Genomic DNA, 18,612 nt, shown 5'->3' with positions numbered 1-18,612 from the left:
TCCAATTGAGGAATATTTAAATAATAAAGGGCATTTCTGAGCATGTTCAGAGTGTCATTAGACCTTTGTTTCAAAACTCGGCCAAGTTTGTCCATATATTTGATACAATTTTTAATATCCAATAAAAGTTTCAGAATTTTGGCATCTGATTCTAAAGGTCATTTTTTAAAAAGAAGTAAATTGGAATATTTTTTAGAAGTTAAGGCAATAATGTTTAATATTAAACTTTCTCAAAACGGCATTTGATAACCCTCCACCCTGTTTGTTTTAATTTGGTGTTTTACATATATGCATTGTTCCTAAAGTTGATTTTAATATCCTTTTAATTCTTTGCCACCTTGAGGTCCCTAACTCGGGAAACAAATGTCTTAAATAAACAAACCTTGTTTTTGTAAAGACCAATGGCACCCATAACTGGTTCACTGGTGGACAGGACCCCAGTTGTGACTGAGGATTTGAACTGGGGGCAGCCAGAGGTCCTGAGGACACGAAAGCACTGTGGGGGGGGGGTGGAGCTTACTGGAACATGGATCCTCATTTCCAAGAAAATGGGTCCTTCTGCTCCTTTTTGGAAATAATTCCTCCTGAGAACAATCATTTATTGTTGAAGGAATTTCATTTTTAGATTTTTATGAGTCTCAGGAAAGGCATGGCCTGTGCCCCATCCCCTCAGCCTCTTCCACCAAAGTTACTGAATCACTCAAACATGCTTCTGCTCAGCCATTAGGGAAGCAGGAGGAAGGAAACTGACTTCTCCTTCTGGCAGAGCTCCTGAGCCTTTAAAAGGTGCATGGCAGGCAGATGTTCAACAGGTAAGGCTTTCATTCCCTCGCCAAATCTCTTTAAACGTTCTTGCTCAACTTCTGTTCATTTCAGCTGGGGCTTGTGCCTGCCCAACTTGTTCTCGAGCTGGAGCTGAGTTAACTCTGTTGAGGGGAGGGATTTATTAATCCCTTTCACGAAGTTGACACTTACTGGCATAAGGAGGGGACAGGATAAATGGATGGGCAGTGCTGAAAGGGTTAAACCTTCACCTGCTTTAACAGGTGGGGCTCAGCACAGATAAGGCAGACTCCTCCATCTATGCATTTCCAAGCCCATTTGGAGTTATCGTCTCCTATTCTTGCACCAAGTTTACTTTTTGCTGCTGTATGAACGGTGACAGTCAAAGAGTACACACACCCGCACACGAACACACATACACAGACTTTGCATTAAGTAACAGCATTTCCTACCCATGGAATTTGATAGAGGCCAAACGGCTGAAGGCTATTTTAAAAATTTCCAAGCTCACTTATGTGGCTAGTTCTCAACGAGTTTAACTTTTACTCGCTGCCACTCAAAGTGTTCATGGTGCCTCATCATTCTAGGGAGGACGTCTTCCCTTTGGGGTTAAGTAAAGCATACCTCCAGTTACTGGTTTATGGCAGGGAGAGGGGCTGCTTCCAAAAAACTCCTGCCTAGTATCAGCTGTGACCTGGCTGGAGAGGCTAGTGAGGAAAGGGTTAACTGAGTGTTCTTGCTGCCTAGCAACTGCAGGGTTAACCAGACCCCACGGCGTGTGCCCTCCTGGAGAGTCCGGCATTGATGGGGTTAATCTAGCTTGCCCGCCCAGGGAGGGAGGGAGGGAGGGTGGCTCAAGGGAAGGAGCAGCCAGAGAAGCTCCTTGGCTGGTTCAGTTGAGGCTGAGCCGGGCAAGAGACAGACGGAGGGAGAGTGCTGCCCTGTTGAACCATCTTCACTCTACTGCCTGTGCCAGCTGCGGTGCCAATCCAACCTGCCGTCCTCACCTGGGAAACCACCTGCCATTTCATTGACTCCAATGGGAGAGAGGCAGGATGCCCCAACCGCGTGACCCCTCTGTGCCAGTGCAGACTCCAGAAGTGGGAACCCTCCTGACCTCAGCAGCTACCCAGGGCAAGCCTAAACGGTAAGCATCATCGTTGGGCACAGAATGGAGGGCAAGGAGAGGGGCAGAGAGGCTCCCCTTGGGGCTGAAATTGGGGGGAGGGGACAATTCTGGAGGAATGAAAGCCGATGACTGAGGGGTCCAGGATCTTGGCAACAGGGCATAAGAAGTTGGGGAATTGTGGGGTGTGAGTGAAAGAGGAGTTTAAGGCCCCCCCCCCCGCTTTCCCTCTTCTGAAATTAACTGTGTGCAGGTGGTTCTCCTGGAAATTTAGAAGCTGACAAAATGTAGGAGAATATATGGAGAACTTTCACATGCGCACACCCATTACTGGGAAGCCACAGCCTGACACTGGGAGAATGACATCCAACCCATGGGGCTTTTGCGTTAGCACCTGTTAGAACTTAAGTGCTATGAGCCCAGGTTTATTTATTTCCCCCTGGGTGGCTGGCATGTACCAGGTGATCCCGTTTACAACATACTTATGAGGTCGGTTAGGCCCAAGCATAACTGGCCTCGGATGCTTGCTGAGCTTCATGGCACAAAGGGGATTTGAACCCAGGGCTGGCAGATAAGGGATGCCTGCTTTCCCCATGCTGTTCCTGTCCTGATGTTCAGCAGACTGGGGGAGTGGACCTCCCCTTGTCATTCCTTTAACAACACACTTTTAATCTGGCAATTAAATAGTTTTCTCTGTGTCTGGTTGAGTTCCACGGACTGACAGCACAGCCAATGTCAGCGTGGACACAGAAAGCTCCCGGGCTCAGACCTGCCCAGGAATACCGCCTCCTGGCTGAGGAGTCCTGCTGCCCTCTAATGCAAGGGGAGGGGGCAGGCTGTTGAGTTGGTGGGGACCCAGAAGCACACCCTTGGCGCTCCAGGCTGAGTCGTCGGTTTGAAAATAGGCTCCGGAGTTGAGACCCAGCCACACGACGCCACATATCCCAATGGGGAAACCCTGCTGAATGAGGGCCCCTGAAATTTTGCCAGGCAGCTCTACCCTAAGCGCACCATCAGCCCTGCTCCTAAGCTCCGGTACGAGACACGCAGCTTGGCGGACATCTTTCCTCGCCCCCCCTCCCCGCTGCTCTCTTGGCCCTCCTAATGACAAAGGTCTGATGTGGCCCCCGGAGAAAGTCTGGGGGTGAGTTCATCCACCCCCGCCCCCCATTCTCTTGGACAACTCCCATCTGCAGGAATGCCCCATATCTGTCCATCTCCCATGCTGCCACCCTTAATAGCGCCTGAAACCCATTTTGCCGAAGATGCTGAACCCTCTTTGCCCCAGTACAGTCAACCCCCCCCCACCCACCCCCAACACACACCCAGTTGGAAAGCACAGAACAGGTACACTGAGATGCGTGATGGGGGGGGGGTGTCAAAGGGTTCAGACACATCAGGAGGAATCTGCCTCTGTTGCCTTTTATCAGCATTTTCCCACCCCTGCATCTGTTGGGTGTGGTGGGGCGGGCGGGGGAGCAGAACGTTCTCCAGCCCTGGTGCTCCCAAAACCTCACTGCAACAGCCTTGGGGAGAAGATGCTCCCTGGGCCCTCGCCGGAACCAGCACTGGTCCTGCAGGCAAAGCATTAAAATGGCCCACTCCCCACCACCCCTCCCACACAGGCACTGATTGGTTTAGCTTTACACTCCCAGCTTGCCACATGGCGGATGGTATTCAGAGACGTTAACAAAATTGTAGCAATAGAAACAAAGGAAAGACTAATGAAATTTGTAGAAATGCAATACAGAATTCAGTTTAAAAATACAGACCACGCGGCCACCCCGGCCACATGAATGACTAGCCGTTATTCCCTTCGACCTGGAAATGCTGATGGGAACAGGAAGGAGAGCGAGCTGCGAGCCTGGCCTGGCCTAGGAAGGGAGTTCCCAAGCGAGGGCCCTGCTGCAAAGGCGGCCCTGCCCTTCAGTCCGCACCAGAGCAGACCGCCCCCTCAAGAGGCAAGAAGGTGCTCCCTGACACCCCCTGGGGATTGGGCCCTTAGAATCTCTCAAAACTGAAGCCAGCAGTTTGTACCTGGAATCAGTGAGCGGGAGGCGTAGTGCGTCCCCACCTGCTCACTCCCGTTTGGCACTCACCGAATTGCCTTCAAATGTGTCAGAGTCTAGAGGTTCTCGGAGCACACGTCCCAGTGCCCAGGTCATCATTGTTTAAGAGAGGGCACAGCTGACCTACCCCCGCCAACCTGATAAAAGGGACTCTGGGCTGAAGTAGCTATGTGGAAATCCAGGTGTCCCACTGGGTCCAGCGGTACCTCCAAATGATGCACCTGACCCAGCAAACAAAGCGTGATGGCCTCTAGAATGCCCAGGGGGGAGATCTCCCAGCTCTCATGCAACCCGCCCTCCCGCTTAGACACCTCTGCCTCCTCTGGACAGAGATCCAGCTTATTCTCTCTCACACACACACACTCACATATTTATACACACCCACCCTCTCCCAAGCCTCCTCTGGAACTTCCATTCCCTCACTGGAAAAATCTCCCCTGGTTCAACCACACTGGAGAAGAGACGGGCCCTCAGAGGGGCACCCCCTAGCCCCCACCTTCTGGCTCTGAGGGGCAGGGGATAAGGTTACCCTAGCCCGTCCATTTGGTCTTAGGAGGCTGTGCAGGGGCACGTTTCTAAGGTGAGACGATGAGGCTGCCTGGAGCCTACCTGGGTGTGCAGGGCTGCAGCTCAACATTTCAGAAGCAGCAAGGCTCTAAGCCGCGTCACGGTCAGCAGTTAATTTCTAGGGGAAAGAGAAGGCTGACCGGAAGGACTTGCGGCACAGGAAATAAAGATGGTCAGAGTCACTGACGTTGCCCCCCCCCCCATGTTTTAAGGCTGTCCTCTGGCACCCAGCAAACGTTTTGGGGCTAGACCCCTGACCAGGTATGGCTTCCCTAGAGGCTTGATATTGGGTGGGGGGGAGGGTAGCAGGGACTGCAGTCCAGACTGGCATGATGCCCAGTGCTGAGTTAAACACAAGGCTCTGGTGGTGGGCTCCAAAGTCAGTGACCGGCCCAAGACTCGGCTGTGCCAGGTAGCAATGTACTCAGAGGCACCACCAGAAGCTCCTAGTACAACGGAACAGAAAGAAAAACAAGGAGCTCCGAGTCATTCCCACCAGCTGACTAGTGAAGAGCCAAGCTCATCCCAGGAAAGCGTGCCACAGACGTACAGCTTCAGCTCGGCCACTGGCACAGACTTTCTTATGTCTCTTGGCTTGGCAACCGCTCCCTGTAGCTACACAGGGGGTACACCCTTCCCTTCCCTTCCCTTCCCTTGGGCGTCTGAAATCAAACAGCATCTCCTCCCCCAAATCAAAAGGTTATCCCGGTTTCACTTTGCCTCCTCCACGCAGGGAGTACTTCACTTTTGTGCCTTGCGGGAGCATTCATTTGGAAGCAGCGGCCACCCCTGTAGGAAGACGCTTGGCTTGGAACGTCCCAATATTTTGCCGTTAGCCCTGCCCCTGTGCCAACCATTTTGTAGCCGTGTTCACTGCCCTTTCTCCACATCCCAAAAGTGCCTGCAGGCACAGCTTCCCCTAACCCAAAAGTTATCACGTCACTGCCAAGCATTACTTGCAGGAAACACAATTTCCAGATGTGCCGTGGCCCAATGGCTGTGTCTTCCCAGGCTGTTGTACGGCTTCATCCTGATCCAGTAGTTGTAGTTCGGAAGTCTTTAGCCCGGCCCTTTGAACCACCACTGCCAGTCAGAGCAGCCAGTACTGAGCTAGCTGAAGCGGTGGTCAGGCTCAGCACAAGACATCTCACGTGCTCAACAGTATGTTAAGCACAGGCTGGTGATCCACAGAAGGGACAAGGATGGGACACAAAGAGAGGAGGAGATGGGGTGGAGTCCAGGCAAGGGCGGGAGATGGAAGAGGATGTGATGCAGGACGCCAAGGTGAGGCAGGGTCCCGGATCAGGAACTGCGCTGGATGCTGGCAGAGAAGCAGGAAGGAGTGTTCAGAGTGATTTGTACGGAGCAAGCCCGGGCAGTCACAACACCCACCTTGCTTCCGGAAGGCCTTTCAGGGAGGAGAAGCAGGCAGGCGTACTCCAGGCGTGGCCTATGCCAAGAAAGCGCTCTCCAATCCATAGCTATACAGGCCCTGCAGTTCACACGTGGCGAGCCTTGGACAGAGACTCTGTCCTGAGCGACACTGTCAGGAACTGGCCTGCTTGCCTTTGGACTGAGAATCCCGATCCAGAACACGGGCTAAGTCGAACCCATTAGAAAAATATCCAGAAGTCACTGTAGGGCACGGCCTAGCTTAAAAACAACTAAAATGTCACAGAACAGCAAATTAGTGTTTGTGTTCACCAGAGGGCGAGAGTTGTGGCACTGACCTGATGGAGCCACAATTTCTAGAACAGCATGGAGGAGGAGAGACGGAGACATTGTTGTGTTAGACCCAGCAAGGTGCAGAATGGATCTCCGGCTACAGCACTGGGGTGGCCTGCCATTACCCCTTTGTTCTGCCAACCTCTCTGCAACCGGAGACCTTTTTGCACCCAGCATGAAGTAACCCAATTAAGCCTACATCACGCCTCCCCCAGTTATCTTCAAACTGCTGATATGCCAGGTTCAACAACATCTCTCGCTCTCTCTCTCTCTCTCTCTCTCTCTCTCTATGTTTTTGCTTAACATGCCGCCTGAAAAAAGAGTTCTGGCGAACACAAAATCTTGCAGATGCTCACTGCTTTGAGGGGATTCCATTAGTCCTTTGTTGAGGAGGGTCTGTTGTCCTATGCTTGAGTTCGGATAGGGGCATAGGAGAAGTATAGCGCCAGAGTACTGTACCAGCTCAGCCACAGTTTCCCTTGCTGAAGCAGCAGGAAACATCCAAAGATGTTGCTAAGTGCAGGCAGGCAGAACACCAGACTCTCAATTGATTTTTTAAAATTCAGATGTTAAACAGAAACGTCTTTTAACTGATTGGCTACACTTAAATAAATTTGAATATCATTAGTTAATACTACTCATTTTTCTTATATAATTAAGGAAGTGAGAGATGTTGCAGTTTAAAAAGCAAAAGATGACTGGTTGGAAGGGAGGGACATCTTTAACGTTTTCCTCCACAGTTTGTATTACAGCAATAGACAAAAATCAAAGTCTCAGAATTAGTAAATAGGGTTTTATTTAATTCTGTCCCATCAACAAAAAATTTGGCCAACAACTGATCAACCAGATTCATCAACTAGTCTGCAGAGTAAAACAATTAAAATTAACTAATTAATTAAACCAACCGAACAGATTAAACTGTAGCCCTATGACCACTTAATTGGCAGTCAACCCCAGTGAATTCAGGGGCCTGCTCCAGGTCAACATATGTAGAACTGGGATCCGAAACAGCATGGCTCTCCAAGCAGTGTGACAAGGCGCATTTTCCTACTTGCACGGGGGGGGGGGCGCAATTCTGGGGCTTAATTTCAGCCCCAAGAGAGATGCTGACTGGGCAGTCTACTTGTACAGCATCCCTTTTGTTCTAAGGGCCCATCCTGCAATTATGCTTGGCCTACTGCTAGCCCGGGGCAGTTGTTTTCCAGTGCTCTGAAGAAACAACAGAAGATGCCTCCGAGTGCAGGCAGAAGGACCTTCCCTCGTGCTTCATGTCACCCCAGCCCTGTAAAGTAGCTGCCCTGGCTGCGGACGTCTCCCTTTGCCCAGCAGGCAAGCAAGAGAGGCCCCTGGACCACTCAGCAGGCCCAGGCGTGCACCAAGCTCTAGACATGGTTATTTACTCAGGCCTTAGATTAAGCTCAGCAGGCGCTCGCCAGACGCACCCAAACACACCTGACAGCAAAAGGGGGCAGGCCGGGGATTGCAGCGTCCTACAAAGCCCTGGCAGACACTCCTGCCTCAGAAGAGACCTGCTGGAGTGAAAGACAGGGAGACTGCGCGGATGTGAGACGGATCAATTATGTTTTAATTAATTTGCCTACTTCCAAATGCTGCTCTTGCCTTTTGAAGAAGTCAACGGAACTGTGAGACGGCTTAATGAACAAAGGCTACTGTTGCCAACGAAGGCCCCCCCCCGCCCTTGCAGCTCCACCTCTCAAGACATTTACCCTCTCCCGAGTTTCTTGTTTAATAATCTACCAATTACAGCTCGCTACCCGAATTTCTTTAGCAGAAATCGCATCCCTCCCCATCTAGGCACCCAATTCTGCTCCCTGCCCCTTGTACAGCTTCGTCAGAGACACGTGACAGACACAAGCCAGCAGGGCAGCTTCCTATTAGATCACAGCACCTTCGCGCCAGGAAGGTTTTCACCAGTTGGATTTCTGCTTGTCATACCGCTAGCTGTAGGAGGCACAGGGATGGGACGGATCCTCCCACCAGGAAGGAGCTAGACTAGATCGCTCCCTACTCGTGTTCTGACCCCACAAGAACTCTTTCCTGGGGGGCAGGTAAAAGCCACTTGAACCAGGAATGCCCACCAGCCCACCCTGTGCAGCGTGGCAGCAACTTCTGGGTCCCAGCAGCCCAGCCTGCCCTTCCAGCCAGCTTGTGGGGGTTATGTCTGAGCCCAGGCAAGAGAGTGTGCACTGGGGGGATATAAATAGGCCTGTGGCAGGCTAATCAAATTGGGGGCTGAGCACAGGCTGTCGGTAGGAGGGGGGAGGCACAGCACCCACCAGAGGGGAAGGAGAGAACCAGCTGGCAAGCAAAGTCCACACACTGGGTGCCCTGCGATGACCATGTGCAGGGTGGGGAGGGGAAGGGGCCACCCGGCTTCCGCTCCTCTCATCTGGCTGGGAGTCTGGGTGGAAATGGGATGTTTGCTGCTAGGGTGCACGTGGGACATCATGGCTTATTTCTCTATTTCTGCCCCAAAGGGCTCTCAGAATAGCTACACCGCAGCTTGGTGTGTCCCAAGACAGGCAACCCTCTGCGCTATGTGGCAAAGAAAGACTGCCTGCGCTTTAAATACTTAGGTACTGTATTGACTGCTGCAGCTTAGTGGTTAAGTGGCTGGGCTTTGAATCAGCACTCTGCTGGTTCGACTCCCACCACTGCCATGAGCTCTGCGGACGGCCTTGGGTCAGCCCCTCCTCCAGCTCAGCTCCCCAGTTGTATTGGGGGGATAATAACACGGACTTTGTTCACCACTCTGAGTGGAGCACTACTCTGTCCAGAAGGGTGATATATAAGCACACTGTCGTTGTTGTATCCCAGTAAGATACAGTGGCTTGCCCAAGGCCCACCCAGCAATTGGCAGGGTTTAGCAGGGATTTGAACTCAGAAAGCAGCAATTAACAATAAGGCACCTACATCAAGAATAAAAGTCAAATAGTAAGAAACGGAGAAGAGGCACAAAAGGGGAGGAGGAGATAAGAGGAAAACAACACACGAGATGGGAGTGCCTGAGCGGAAAATATGGCTCCACTTTGGCCTCTCTTTTTTTTTTTGCAGAAGGGAGAATTTTTACCAATGCAGCTGCTCCCCTCTCCCCTGCTCAGCACTTAGTTTTTCAAATGTGATGCCAGGTATCAGCCAGCTTGGAAGGCACCCTCTTTAATCCGTGTACTATGCCTCGAGCTCATACGTGCTAGGGATCAGCTATGGTCAGCCGGTGGTCCCGGAAGGACATTCAGCAGATGACCCAGAACCCTCTCATCTTCACAACCCCCCTCTTCTGAGTCTCAGTTCAGACAGTCTGATCTATTTCTTGTGCCAAAATTGAACACCCACCCACCCCACACACAGGAAAATGAGTAGGGGGAATCTAGACATTTAGCAGAGTGGTTCCTATGCAGGGGAGAGCCAAAAGGTAGTGGGGCTCAGAGGGAGGATCTCTGGAATGAAAAAAGGGGGCTGAAAATTATGGATGCCAGAGCCACAAAGACCCTTACCTGGAGACTCCTTTCCAAAAGACTGCCTCTCTCCCCCTCGCCTCAGCTAAACACAATGTTCTTGGTCCTTTCCGTTAGCGCTGCTAAACTGCCAGGTTACGGAGGCAACTTCGCTTCAAGGCAGGGAACATGTTCCAGGCACCAGCTCATGGTGGGAAGCAGGTGGACTGCGGAGCCTAGGCTGCCGTAATTTAGTTTGGGGCGGTAATAAGGAAAGTAGAAGCCAATGTCCTTCTAGAGAGGGAGGCAGGGGAGCCATCACCCCCGCCCCCCTCCATTCCATTTCTCTGCCTCACTCCATAGGAGCTGCACAGCAGCCTTCCTGCTGGAGCTTGGAGTTCGCCGCGTACCCCTGGCCTAAGCCCTCAGGGTAAGTCTGCAGGAGGGCCAAAAGCCAGCGACTGGAAAACTGGGTTCCAATCTCCATTGTGCCACCGTCACTGGATGATCGTGGACCAGTCATTCCCTGTCGCTGTCCTGAGTTTGTTGGTGGAAGAGCAAATTTTAAAAATAACATTGTTAAATTAATCAATCCATATTTAAGAAATGGTGTGTGGTTAATTTTAGAACCCATCCCGTTCTAATTTCAAATAGGGCCTACAACCCTCTCTGGTCAGTCCTGGCTTCCTAAAGAGAAGGTCCCCTTCTAAAAGATGCTCCACAGAAGTCTGAATGCAGCAGAATTTGGGAGCTTATGTGGAAGACAACCTGGAGTGAATTTTTAGTTTTATTTTGGCAAGGTGACATTTTGTGTGAGCATTTGCAAGCGACAAGATCTCAATGGATGGTGGTCTACCAGAGGTGGTGAGCTTTCATCTCGCCACTTATGAGTGTCATGTTAAAACACTCAAACCTAACATGCTAACGTTTCAGCTTAACCATCACCTCAGGCTCTGACCCAAGACTATGGCTAGATTACTGGAGAAGGGAGTTCCGCAGTTGTGAGCACCTTGAAAATCTCGGGTGTTCAGAGTCAAAATAAAACAAACCCCACATTTTAGACCCTGGGGCTTCAAAACTAGGAGATAGGAAAGGATTTCTGAGGGTGGGTGGGAGGGAAATGCATTTACAGTGACAGAGTCCCCTGACCATATGCAGAAGGCTTCAGATTCAGCCCCCCCCCCCCAAGCATCTACCGGGACGAGATCCTGGACAGCTGTTGACAATGGAAGTATTAAGCTAGATGGACCAGCAGTCTGACTGGCGGGCACAAGACGGCTTCATGTGAATTATGCAAATAAGCCTGCACACACAAACATGATAAAATGTAGAGTTTTTCCATATACAGAACTTTGCACGCTACCCCAAACCTAGATGAGGATGTTGAAGGGGCTGTCCTGCAGTTTAGGACTTGAGGTTTGCAGCCCCACCTGAGGCGGGGACCAGAGAGGAGAGAGGGAGACACGGCAGTTGCAGTGAGGCCAGGAGAAGAATCAAAAGGGTCAGGTGCTTCAGCACATGACAGTCCCCCACATCACCGTACAGGTGGTGCCAAGCCCTGACTTACGAGCAGGGTCTGGATCTCTCTCTCTCTCTTTGCGCTGGCTGTCTTTCTCTCCTAATTGCTTGCACCATCTAGTTACACAGTAACGATGTTCTTCCTTTTGTCCAAGCCTCCCCGTACACACCCCCTCACACCCTACCATTAATGGTACCAGGACAATTATTAACGGTGCATGTAGAGCAGCTCTGATGATGTACGCCCCCACTTTCTGCTTCATTTCACCTTGGTTCTTCTACACCACAGGATTGGCAAGGGGAGCAGATCAGATTGTGTGTGTGTGTGGGGCTGTGAAGTCGGAACCACTGGGATGCCAACGACTGAGCAAGCTCCTGTGCCTGTATTTTTAATGGCCGCTTGATCCGCAGATGATTGCAAGAGGTAATCTATTTCTAGGCCAGGGAAAGCTCTTTTCTTGGATTCTGGAAAGTCCCTGAGAAAGCACTCTAGCCCTGCTCAGAAGCACTCCTCTCTGAACCCCTGAACCCTGGCACTGGGAACAGGCTATGGAGCTAAGCCCTGGTTCAAACAGACCCCTTGCTTACATCCCCAAGATCAACAGTAGCCGCAGGTAGAAGATTTTGGATACCGTTAAAGGCAGCAGAGTGGTAAACAGTAAAACCTGACCCATAGGACACAATTCACCAGGAAATCCTCCACACAAGCCTCATTAAAAGGAATGGGAGCAGTACAAGCACTCCTGTTTTAAGAGGGCTTGTGTAAGACAACTGCCAGTGGATTGTGAGCAGTTAATTAATGGGAAGGGGAAAGAAGGAGCGGGATTGAATGTTCCACCTCAGGCTCCAGACTGCCTCAGGCCATTCCTGCTTGGGAGGAGCTACAGATCCCATGCTTTGCAAAGAGACCATCACAGGCAAAGCCGAGGCAGACGCTCACAGCCACCTTTAGCGCGATGGCAGCCAAGGTTTTCACTAGGATTCATACCCTGGCCTGGCTGTGGTTACTCAGTTCTGAATGAAAGCATAGTCCTGGCACCCTTAATTGTGCCTTGTTTTTCTATGTTAAGAGACTCTGCGTATGGACCCTAAACGTCTCTGCTGGTGAATGAAGCCCCCATCATGAAATCCTGACACCACACCTCAACCGTGCTTTAACCATTAGGCACCACCTTCTGCCAGGTGCACCCCAGGACACCCCTAATCTGCACAGCCAATGCTTCGTTTATTCTCCAGGGCAGAAATCAGACCGAACACTGCCTTTGATTCGCCACTTCAACGGCAGAAGCCGAGCTGCAATTCTCCCCGCCCCCCTCCCCGTGAACTGCTTTAGCCTGCTCTCCCTCCTTCTCCCCACCCACCAAATTTCTCACTGAAATTACCCCTCATTTCAGAGATCATGATGCATGTTCCCACCTCACTCCTCTCCTCATCCCAGAGGGCAACCAGGGCTTGTTACTTAACAATAGCACCCCCCCCCCCTGGGAATGGCAGAGCTTGGAAGCTCTGGAGAATCCTTCATTAGATATCCTCTAGATTATCTCAAAGAACTTCACCTCCCAGGGAGGGGTTCTGGACCCCAGAACGGTGGCAGAAGCAAATAACTTCCTAGTTTCTCACTCGAGAGTTTGGAGAAGTGCTTCATACAGCCAATACGAGATTCTGGCTGTCCTGAACAATGCCCAAAGAGTACTCTGGCACATTCTGGATCTAGCGCCCTGGGGACTGCACAGACATTTCAGTATTGGGGGGGGGATTAAAGAGGTGCCTTCTGTAGCACTCGGTCTGGATTCTGCGCAAGGCCCCTCCCCCTGCCTCCAGTGCCCTCAAAATGCCTTAGAGTCGACAGGACTGCACCAAACTGAACTCAGACACCACATGCAGTTTTTACGTCTGCTCTCTGCAAAGCAGAGCTCTTAATTTACTCATGATCAGAAACTGCTCTGTTGGAAAAAAGGCTGCCTCGGGGAGCAGAGAACTTGGGTGGATGGGGCAATCGGGGTCCATGACCTCTGTGGATTCGTATATTGTATGGGCCCTGAACTTTTTAATTTGAGGAAGATGCAGGGAGGCTGCTTCTCCCAGCAGCCTGTTTGGGACCAGTGGGAGACTTGCAGCTTCCAGCTGCAGCCTGGGTCAGCTTTGTTCTTTGACCTTTAGGACCTGGCAGGAGAGTTCTGGGGCATCGTGTTCCGGGGAAGGGGGGGGGTCCCTATGACCTTCAGCTCCAGCCAGAAGGATTAAGGCCCTGTAAAGGTCAGTGTTGATTTTTCAGGAGCTTTTTGTACAGAAATTCAACAAGTAGGACTTTCAGAAGCAAACTAATTAAGGGACTAACACTTGCAGAGTTAAGCCAGTGATAAATTCCTAAAAAGGAGAGAGGCACGGGGGGGGGGCTCACGCCTGGCTGGAGACGACACCCTCTCCCCTGGAAGTCCTTCCACCTAAGCCCCGGGATGCAGTTGCTCAGCACCATGGAACTCTGTGCATGTTCAAAGACTTATTGGGCAGATGCATTTGCAGACTAGTTACACGAACGGCCACAACCATGTAAGGAGCATATTGGCAGCCGATTCTCCCTAGGCGATGAGGACCGTATTGTCATGCTGGACCTCTGCTTCCATCTTCCACTGATAAGAAATGTGAGGAACTGATAATGCACATCTGACTCTTTCGTTCTCTCTAAGAATAGCCAAGGCAGGAATCTGCCCAGGAAGAAGCTGTGGGCTGTTTAAGACAATCCGCCAGATCAGTTCTTCCTGGACTGCAACGAATGCACATGGCACGGTTGAATACTGTACGTGCCCGCACACACAAAAGGTTACGCTAACCCTCTCCTCTGACTCGCTCGTTTTCTGTGTGGCGGGATTTAATTTCTTTTTGCCCCCAGCAGCCCGTTTCATTGTGAATGTGATGAGCTAAAATGTCTGTTTCGCTATCTTCCTCTGTAAAGTTGTGGAAGGGGCAGGGGAAGGCAAGAAAGCTCGGGAGGATTTGACAGCATTTTCTGAAGCCCCCCCCCCCCGCCCACCAATTCACCCTAATCCACAGCATCTGGTAACTGTGGCGGTGCTAACCTTGTTAGATCTGAGGACACGGGAGGGGGGAAGCAGCGAGCGCCGGAAGCAGCGTTGCCCAAAGGACCAGGTGTGCTTAGTAGCCAGCAGGCTGCAGACTTGGGCTGCTCGGGAGGAGCCGGCCTGCGTGCTCAGTCCGCATACGCAGGCTTGTCCCCTGCTTGCTCTTGCACTCGTGATCCCCTGTCCAAAATCCGGCCCCCGGTTCTGATCTTTCCCCTCTTGCCTGCGGTCTCAGGCCCCTAGATGCACTCCAGCCCCTCTTCCGGATGGCAGGATGGGGTGGGCAACCCCTCCTCGTGGTCTCTGCTTCCTAGCAGACTGGCAGGGCCTGGGGGTGGTTCGGCTCTTTTCCTGGGCAAACACTGCACTTTTGTTCGACTCCTGGCAGCGATTCCACTCTGAGCCGCCAGTCAGAATGGGAAAGGGGGCCGTCACAGAGACGTGTGTGCCTCACGTAACGTGGGGATTTCTCACCACGTTATTGTGTGTATTGTGTTACTATCCCCACAATACAGCTAGGGAGCCCAGCCAGCCTCTACAGCCAGCCTCTGACTGAGCCCTGCCCCACTACCTTGACCTCCCTGTCCCCTTAACTGCTGCTTCCTGTCACATGCTGTGGCCGCCGCCACTCTGGTCCCAGGTGTCACGTGCCCCCAAGGACAGGACTGCGTGCACTCCTTGCTACCATTACATAAATGGAACTGGTAATGGGATGGACCAAATTCTGTGCCAAAACAGCTGAAGTCTGGCACTGTTATAAACGTGTAAGGCTGCTTAATCCTGAATCATGGACCGTGCTTTGCTCATCATGAGGGGGCACAAGAGCTCTGCCAGGTACTGGAGCCCCTCTCTTCTGCCACAAGAGCTCTTGTTCTCAGGCTTCCCAGATGGGGCCTGCCTGCCAGCCAGCACCCAAACACTTCCTAGCATCTGCTTACTGAGAAAAAGGTGCTGAGATCATTAGGAAATGGACTTCTACAACCAGGACTAAATTTCTGTGCTCTTGAGCAGTTTCCATTTCGATTAGGCTTATACAGGAAATGTTCCCATGGAGGCCTGCATCTTATTTTCCTTAGCAGAGGGATGGGGTGGAGGGATACTCTTTTGGATTTTGCATCGCAAAGAGTGAGTGTGCAAGATCACTCCTAGCATCTTTTAATAGGACCAGCCAAATGACATACAACGGTAGGCAAGCTTTCAAGTTCTCCAGAACTCTTCTCCAGGCTGGAAATTACAAAAAGAAAAGTATAACATGGGGATCTGGAAGGGGAAAACACCTCAGGACATGAATAACAACAATAAAAGTGTGTTTATATACCACCCTTCTGGACAGATTAGTGCCCAGTGAAGAAAGTCAATGTTGTTATTATCCCCACAATACAGCTAGGGAGCCGGGCTGAGAGGAGTGGCTTGCCCAAGGCCACCTGCAGAGCTTATGGCAACAGTGGGAGCTGAACCAGCAGAGTGCTGATTTGCACCTAACCACTTAACCACTGTGCTACAGCAGCTCCGATGTTAAGTCCTGTTCAAACCTGCACTGTGTGTCAGAAGCAGAGATGATTCAGGCAACTAGAGTTTCAAGAGCAGAACAGGTCAGGAGTGAACAGGATGCAGCTCTCCAGGGCTCTGGTCACTTGCTGTACCACGGAGAACAAGAAGAGCTGGGCATTATGACCGGAGATACACAGGAGCCACAACTCACGCGAGGCACAACCTACTGTGCCTTCTTATAACTTTTTTTGAAAAACCGTCTTATTCTCCTTTTCCAGGTCTAAGGCAGGAGCCGGAGAGAGAAACCTCCAAGACCGAGCAAGGTAACTGGAGGATCCAGAGCCAAAGTGGGAGGCAACGCCAGGCCTGGCCTATGGAGGCCTCGCCACACGTCGACTCTGGGGACTTCCTTGCGAGGCCCTGTGTGGTCCTGTGGACGTGCCCCTTCCAGCCCCACACGCTCCTGTTCTGAGCCGCCACTTCAATTTCCACCGTTGCCCTCGCTGTCCCACACCACAACGCTCTGGCCTCGAGGATGTGCAACGTGTCCCTGCTGAGCTGCCACGTCGACTCAAAGGTCGACCATCTCTTCCCGCCCACGCTGTACATCATCGTCATCACCCTGGGCCTCCCCACCAACTGCATGGCACTCTGGGCCGCCTACCTGCAGGTCAGGCAGAAGAACGAGCTTGGGGTCTACCTGATGAACCTCTCCATCGCAGACCTGCTGTACATCGCCACCTTGCCCCTCTGGATTGACTACTTCCTTCACTACGACAACTGGATCCACGGCCAAGAATCTTGCAAATTCTTTGGGTTCCTCTTCTACACCAACATCTACATCAGCATTGCCTTCCTCTGCTGCATTTCCGTGGACCGCTATCTGGCAGTGGCGCACCCGCTGCGTTTCGCCAAGTTCCGACGGGTCAAGACAGCAGTGGCTATCAGTGCAGTGGTGTGGGCCATTGAGATCGGGGCCAACTCGGCACCACTCTTCCACAATGAACTCTTTCACGACCTTTACAACCACACCTTTTGCTTTGAAAAATACCCCATGGAGGAGTGGGTAGCCTGGATGAACCTCTACCGGGTCTTTATCGGCTTCCTCTTCCCCTGGATGCTGATGCTGTTCTCCTACCAGGGGATCTTGCGGGCCGTGCGTGGGAACATCTCCACCGAGAAGCAGGAGAAGGCCAAGATCAAGCGCCTCTCCCTCAGCCTGATTGCCATTCTTCTCTTCTGCTTTGCGCCGTACCATGTCATCCTGCTGTCCCGCAGCACTGTCTACCTGAGCAAGCCCTGCGACTGCAGCTTTGAGGAGAAAGTGTTTGTGGCTTATCACACCTCACTGGCTTTCACTAGCTTGAACTGTGTGGCCGATCCCATCCTCTACTGCTTCGCCAATGAGGGTGCCCGGAATGATGTGGCCAAGGCCCTCTCCACCTTGATGCGCTTCCTCACCAGCTCAAAGCCCCAGGAGATGGCCAGTGCCTCCCTTACCCTGGACACCCCTCTCTCCTCCCAGAAGAGCAGCTTCTGCCGGCAGCCCCTGGCACTCCCTCTGCCCCCTTCGCAAGTTGGGGTGGGGATACGGGATGAGGAGCTCCAAATGAAGATACTGACTTTTCACCGCTGAACTTTCATCAAAAAGCCCCTGGTGCTAAATTATGAGGAGATGACACTGCCCCATGCTGGCAGCCTGCCAGGGCAGACAGCCTGTACATACAGTATTGGTAAAATAAAATATTGTTATTATTATAACAACTTTGAAACTCCTGGCCTTTAGCAATGAATCACAACAGGCTATGGGAAAATGTACTTCTCCCTGCCTGCTCCCATATGGGGAGGACTCTCCATGTTGTCTTCACTGCAGTTCCACGTGCAGAGGCCCAAGCCTTGGCAATGGAGCTCACATCCATGGGAGCTTTCGGCACTTTCCTGTCCTTTTGGGGGACTTTCCCCTTCTACATATTCCCTGCAAGCGACTCTCCACTGGCTTTCGGGGCCACTTTGCTTGTTCTTGTCTTCATGCACTCATCATGACAATTCTGTTAAAACTGGGATGGATAAGTAACAATAGATCTTTACAAAGATATACTGCTATAATGATCTATTGCCATTTATCTAACTGAAATTTTAACAGAACTTTTGTACTAATAGACCATTATACTACTACAGCAATTTTAAAAAATCACTTTTTTCAAAAAAGCACTCCAGTGTCATAGCAGAAAGGGAAAGTGGGGAAAATTGCACCTGCCAGGGGCTGCAGGCAGGAAAAGAGTGCTGATGTGGGAGGGAGCGCTGCAGGAGCGAAGAAGTACACTATTCCTTCCAGATGGTACGCTTGGACTGTGTGCTTTACAAAAAGATAAGGGTATATTCAATTTGGGAAAGAGCATATAGAGGATGGGTAAGATCTGGAAACGGGACGATAACAACATGGTCTGGCATGGAAGGTCCAAAAATAAAGTTCTCCAGTTTGGAAGCCAAGGCAGAGAGAAAACTCAACATGGAAGCAGCCCTTGTCTTTCTTGGCCAGCCAAGGTTCTCAGGTCTGGTGTCCAGAGTGTGAGAATAATTTCATTTCCTCACTATGCATTTAGGCCATAGTTTACAACCAACCACCACCTTTGCCTCTGCCAGACCCTTCTTTGATTTATACCCTATTTTCATTGTGTGAACCCACACAAAATCCAAGTTTCAAAATGTTCCTGTTCTTCTGCATTGGCCTACAGCCACATCTAACGTCTTCTAGAAAGTTGGGCATCTTCAGAGATGCCCTGAGGCATGCAAGAAGT

General features: G+C 51.3%; 1 protein-coding gene across 2 annotated transcripts; it reads left to right on the top strand.

Moving 5' to 3' along the window:
• Positions 1-1,696: 1,696 nt before the first annotated feature.
• GPR4 (G protein-coupled receptor 4) lies at positions 1,697-17,558 on the top strand. 2 transcript variants are annotated; one of them, XM_054999563.1, is made up of 3 exons: positions 1,697-1,930; positions 11,533-11,667; positions 16,093-17,558. In XM_054999563.1, exon 3 carries the CDS (start codon positions 16,350-16,352, stop codon positions 17,448-17,450), a length of 1,101 nt encoding a protein of 366 aa, XP_054855538.1. In that variant the 5' UTR covers positions 1,697-1,930; positions 11,533-11,667; positions 16,093-16,349; the 3' UTR covers positions 17,451-17,558. The 2 variants fall into 2 exon arrangements, with proteins under 2 accessions (XP_054855538.1, XP_054855537.1); XM_054999562.1 differs by lacking the exon at positions 11,533-11,667.
• Positions 17,559-18,612: the final 1,054 nt, after the last annotated feature.

This window comes from Eublepharis macularius, chromosome 15, assembly GCF_028583425.1.
Source record: "Eublepharis macularius isolate TG4126 chromosome 15, MPM_Emac_v1.0, whole genome shotgun sequence".
NCBI classification, from domain to species: Eukaryota; Metazoa; Chordata; class Lepidosauria; order Squamata; family Eublepharidae; genus Eublepharis; species Eublepharis macularius.
Note: the sequence above shows the minus strand (reverse complement) of the source record. Positions and strands in the feature narration are given on the sequence as shown.

Coding starts and splice junctions, on each gene's coding strand:
- GPR4 (XM_054999562.1), top strand. CDS start 16,350: ATGTGCAACGTGTCCCTGCTGAGCTGCCACGTCGACTCAAAGGTCGAC.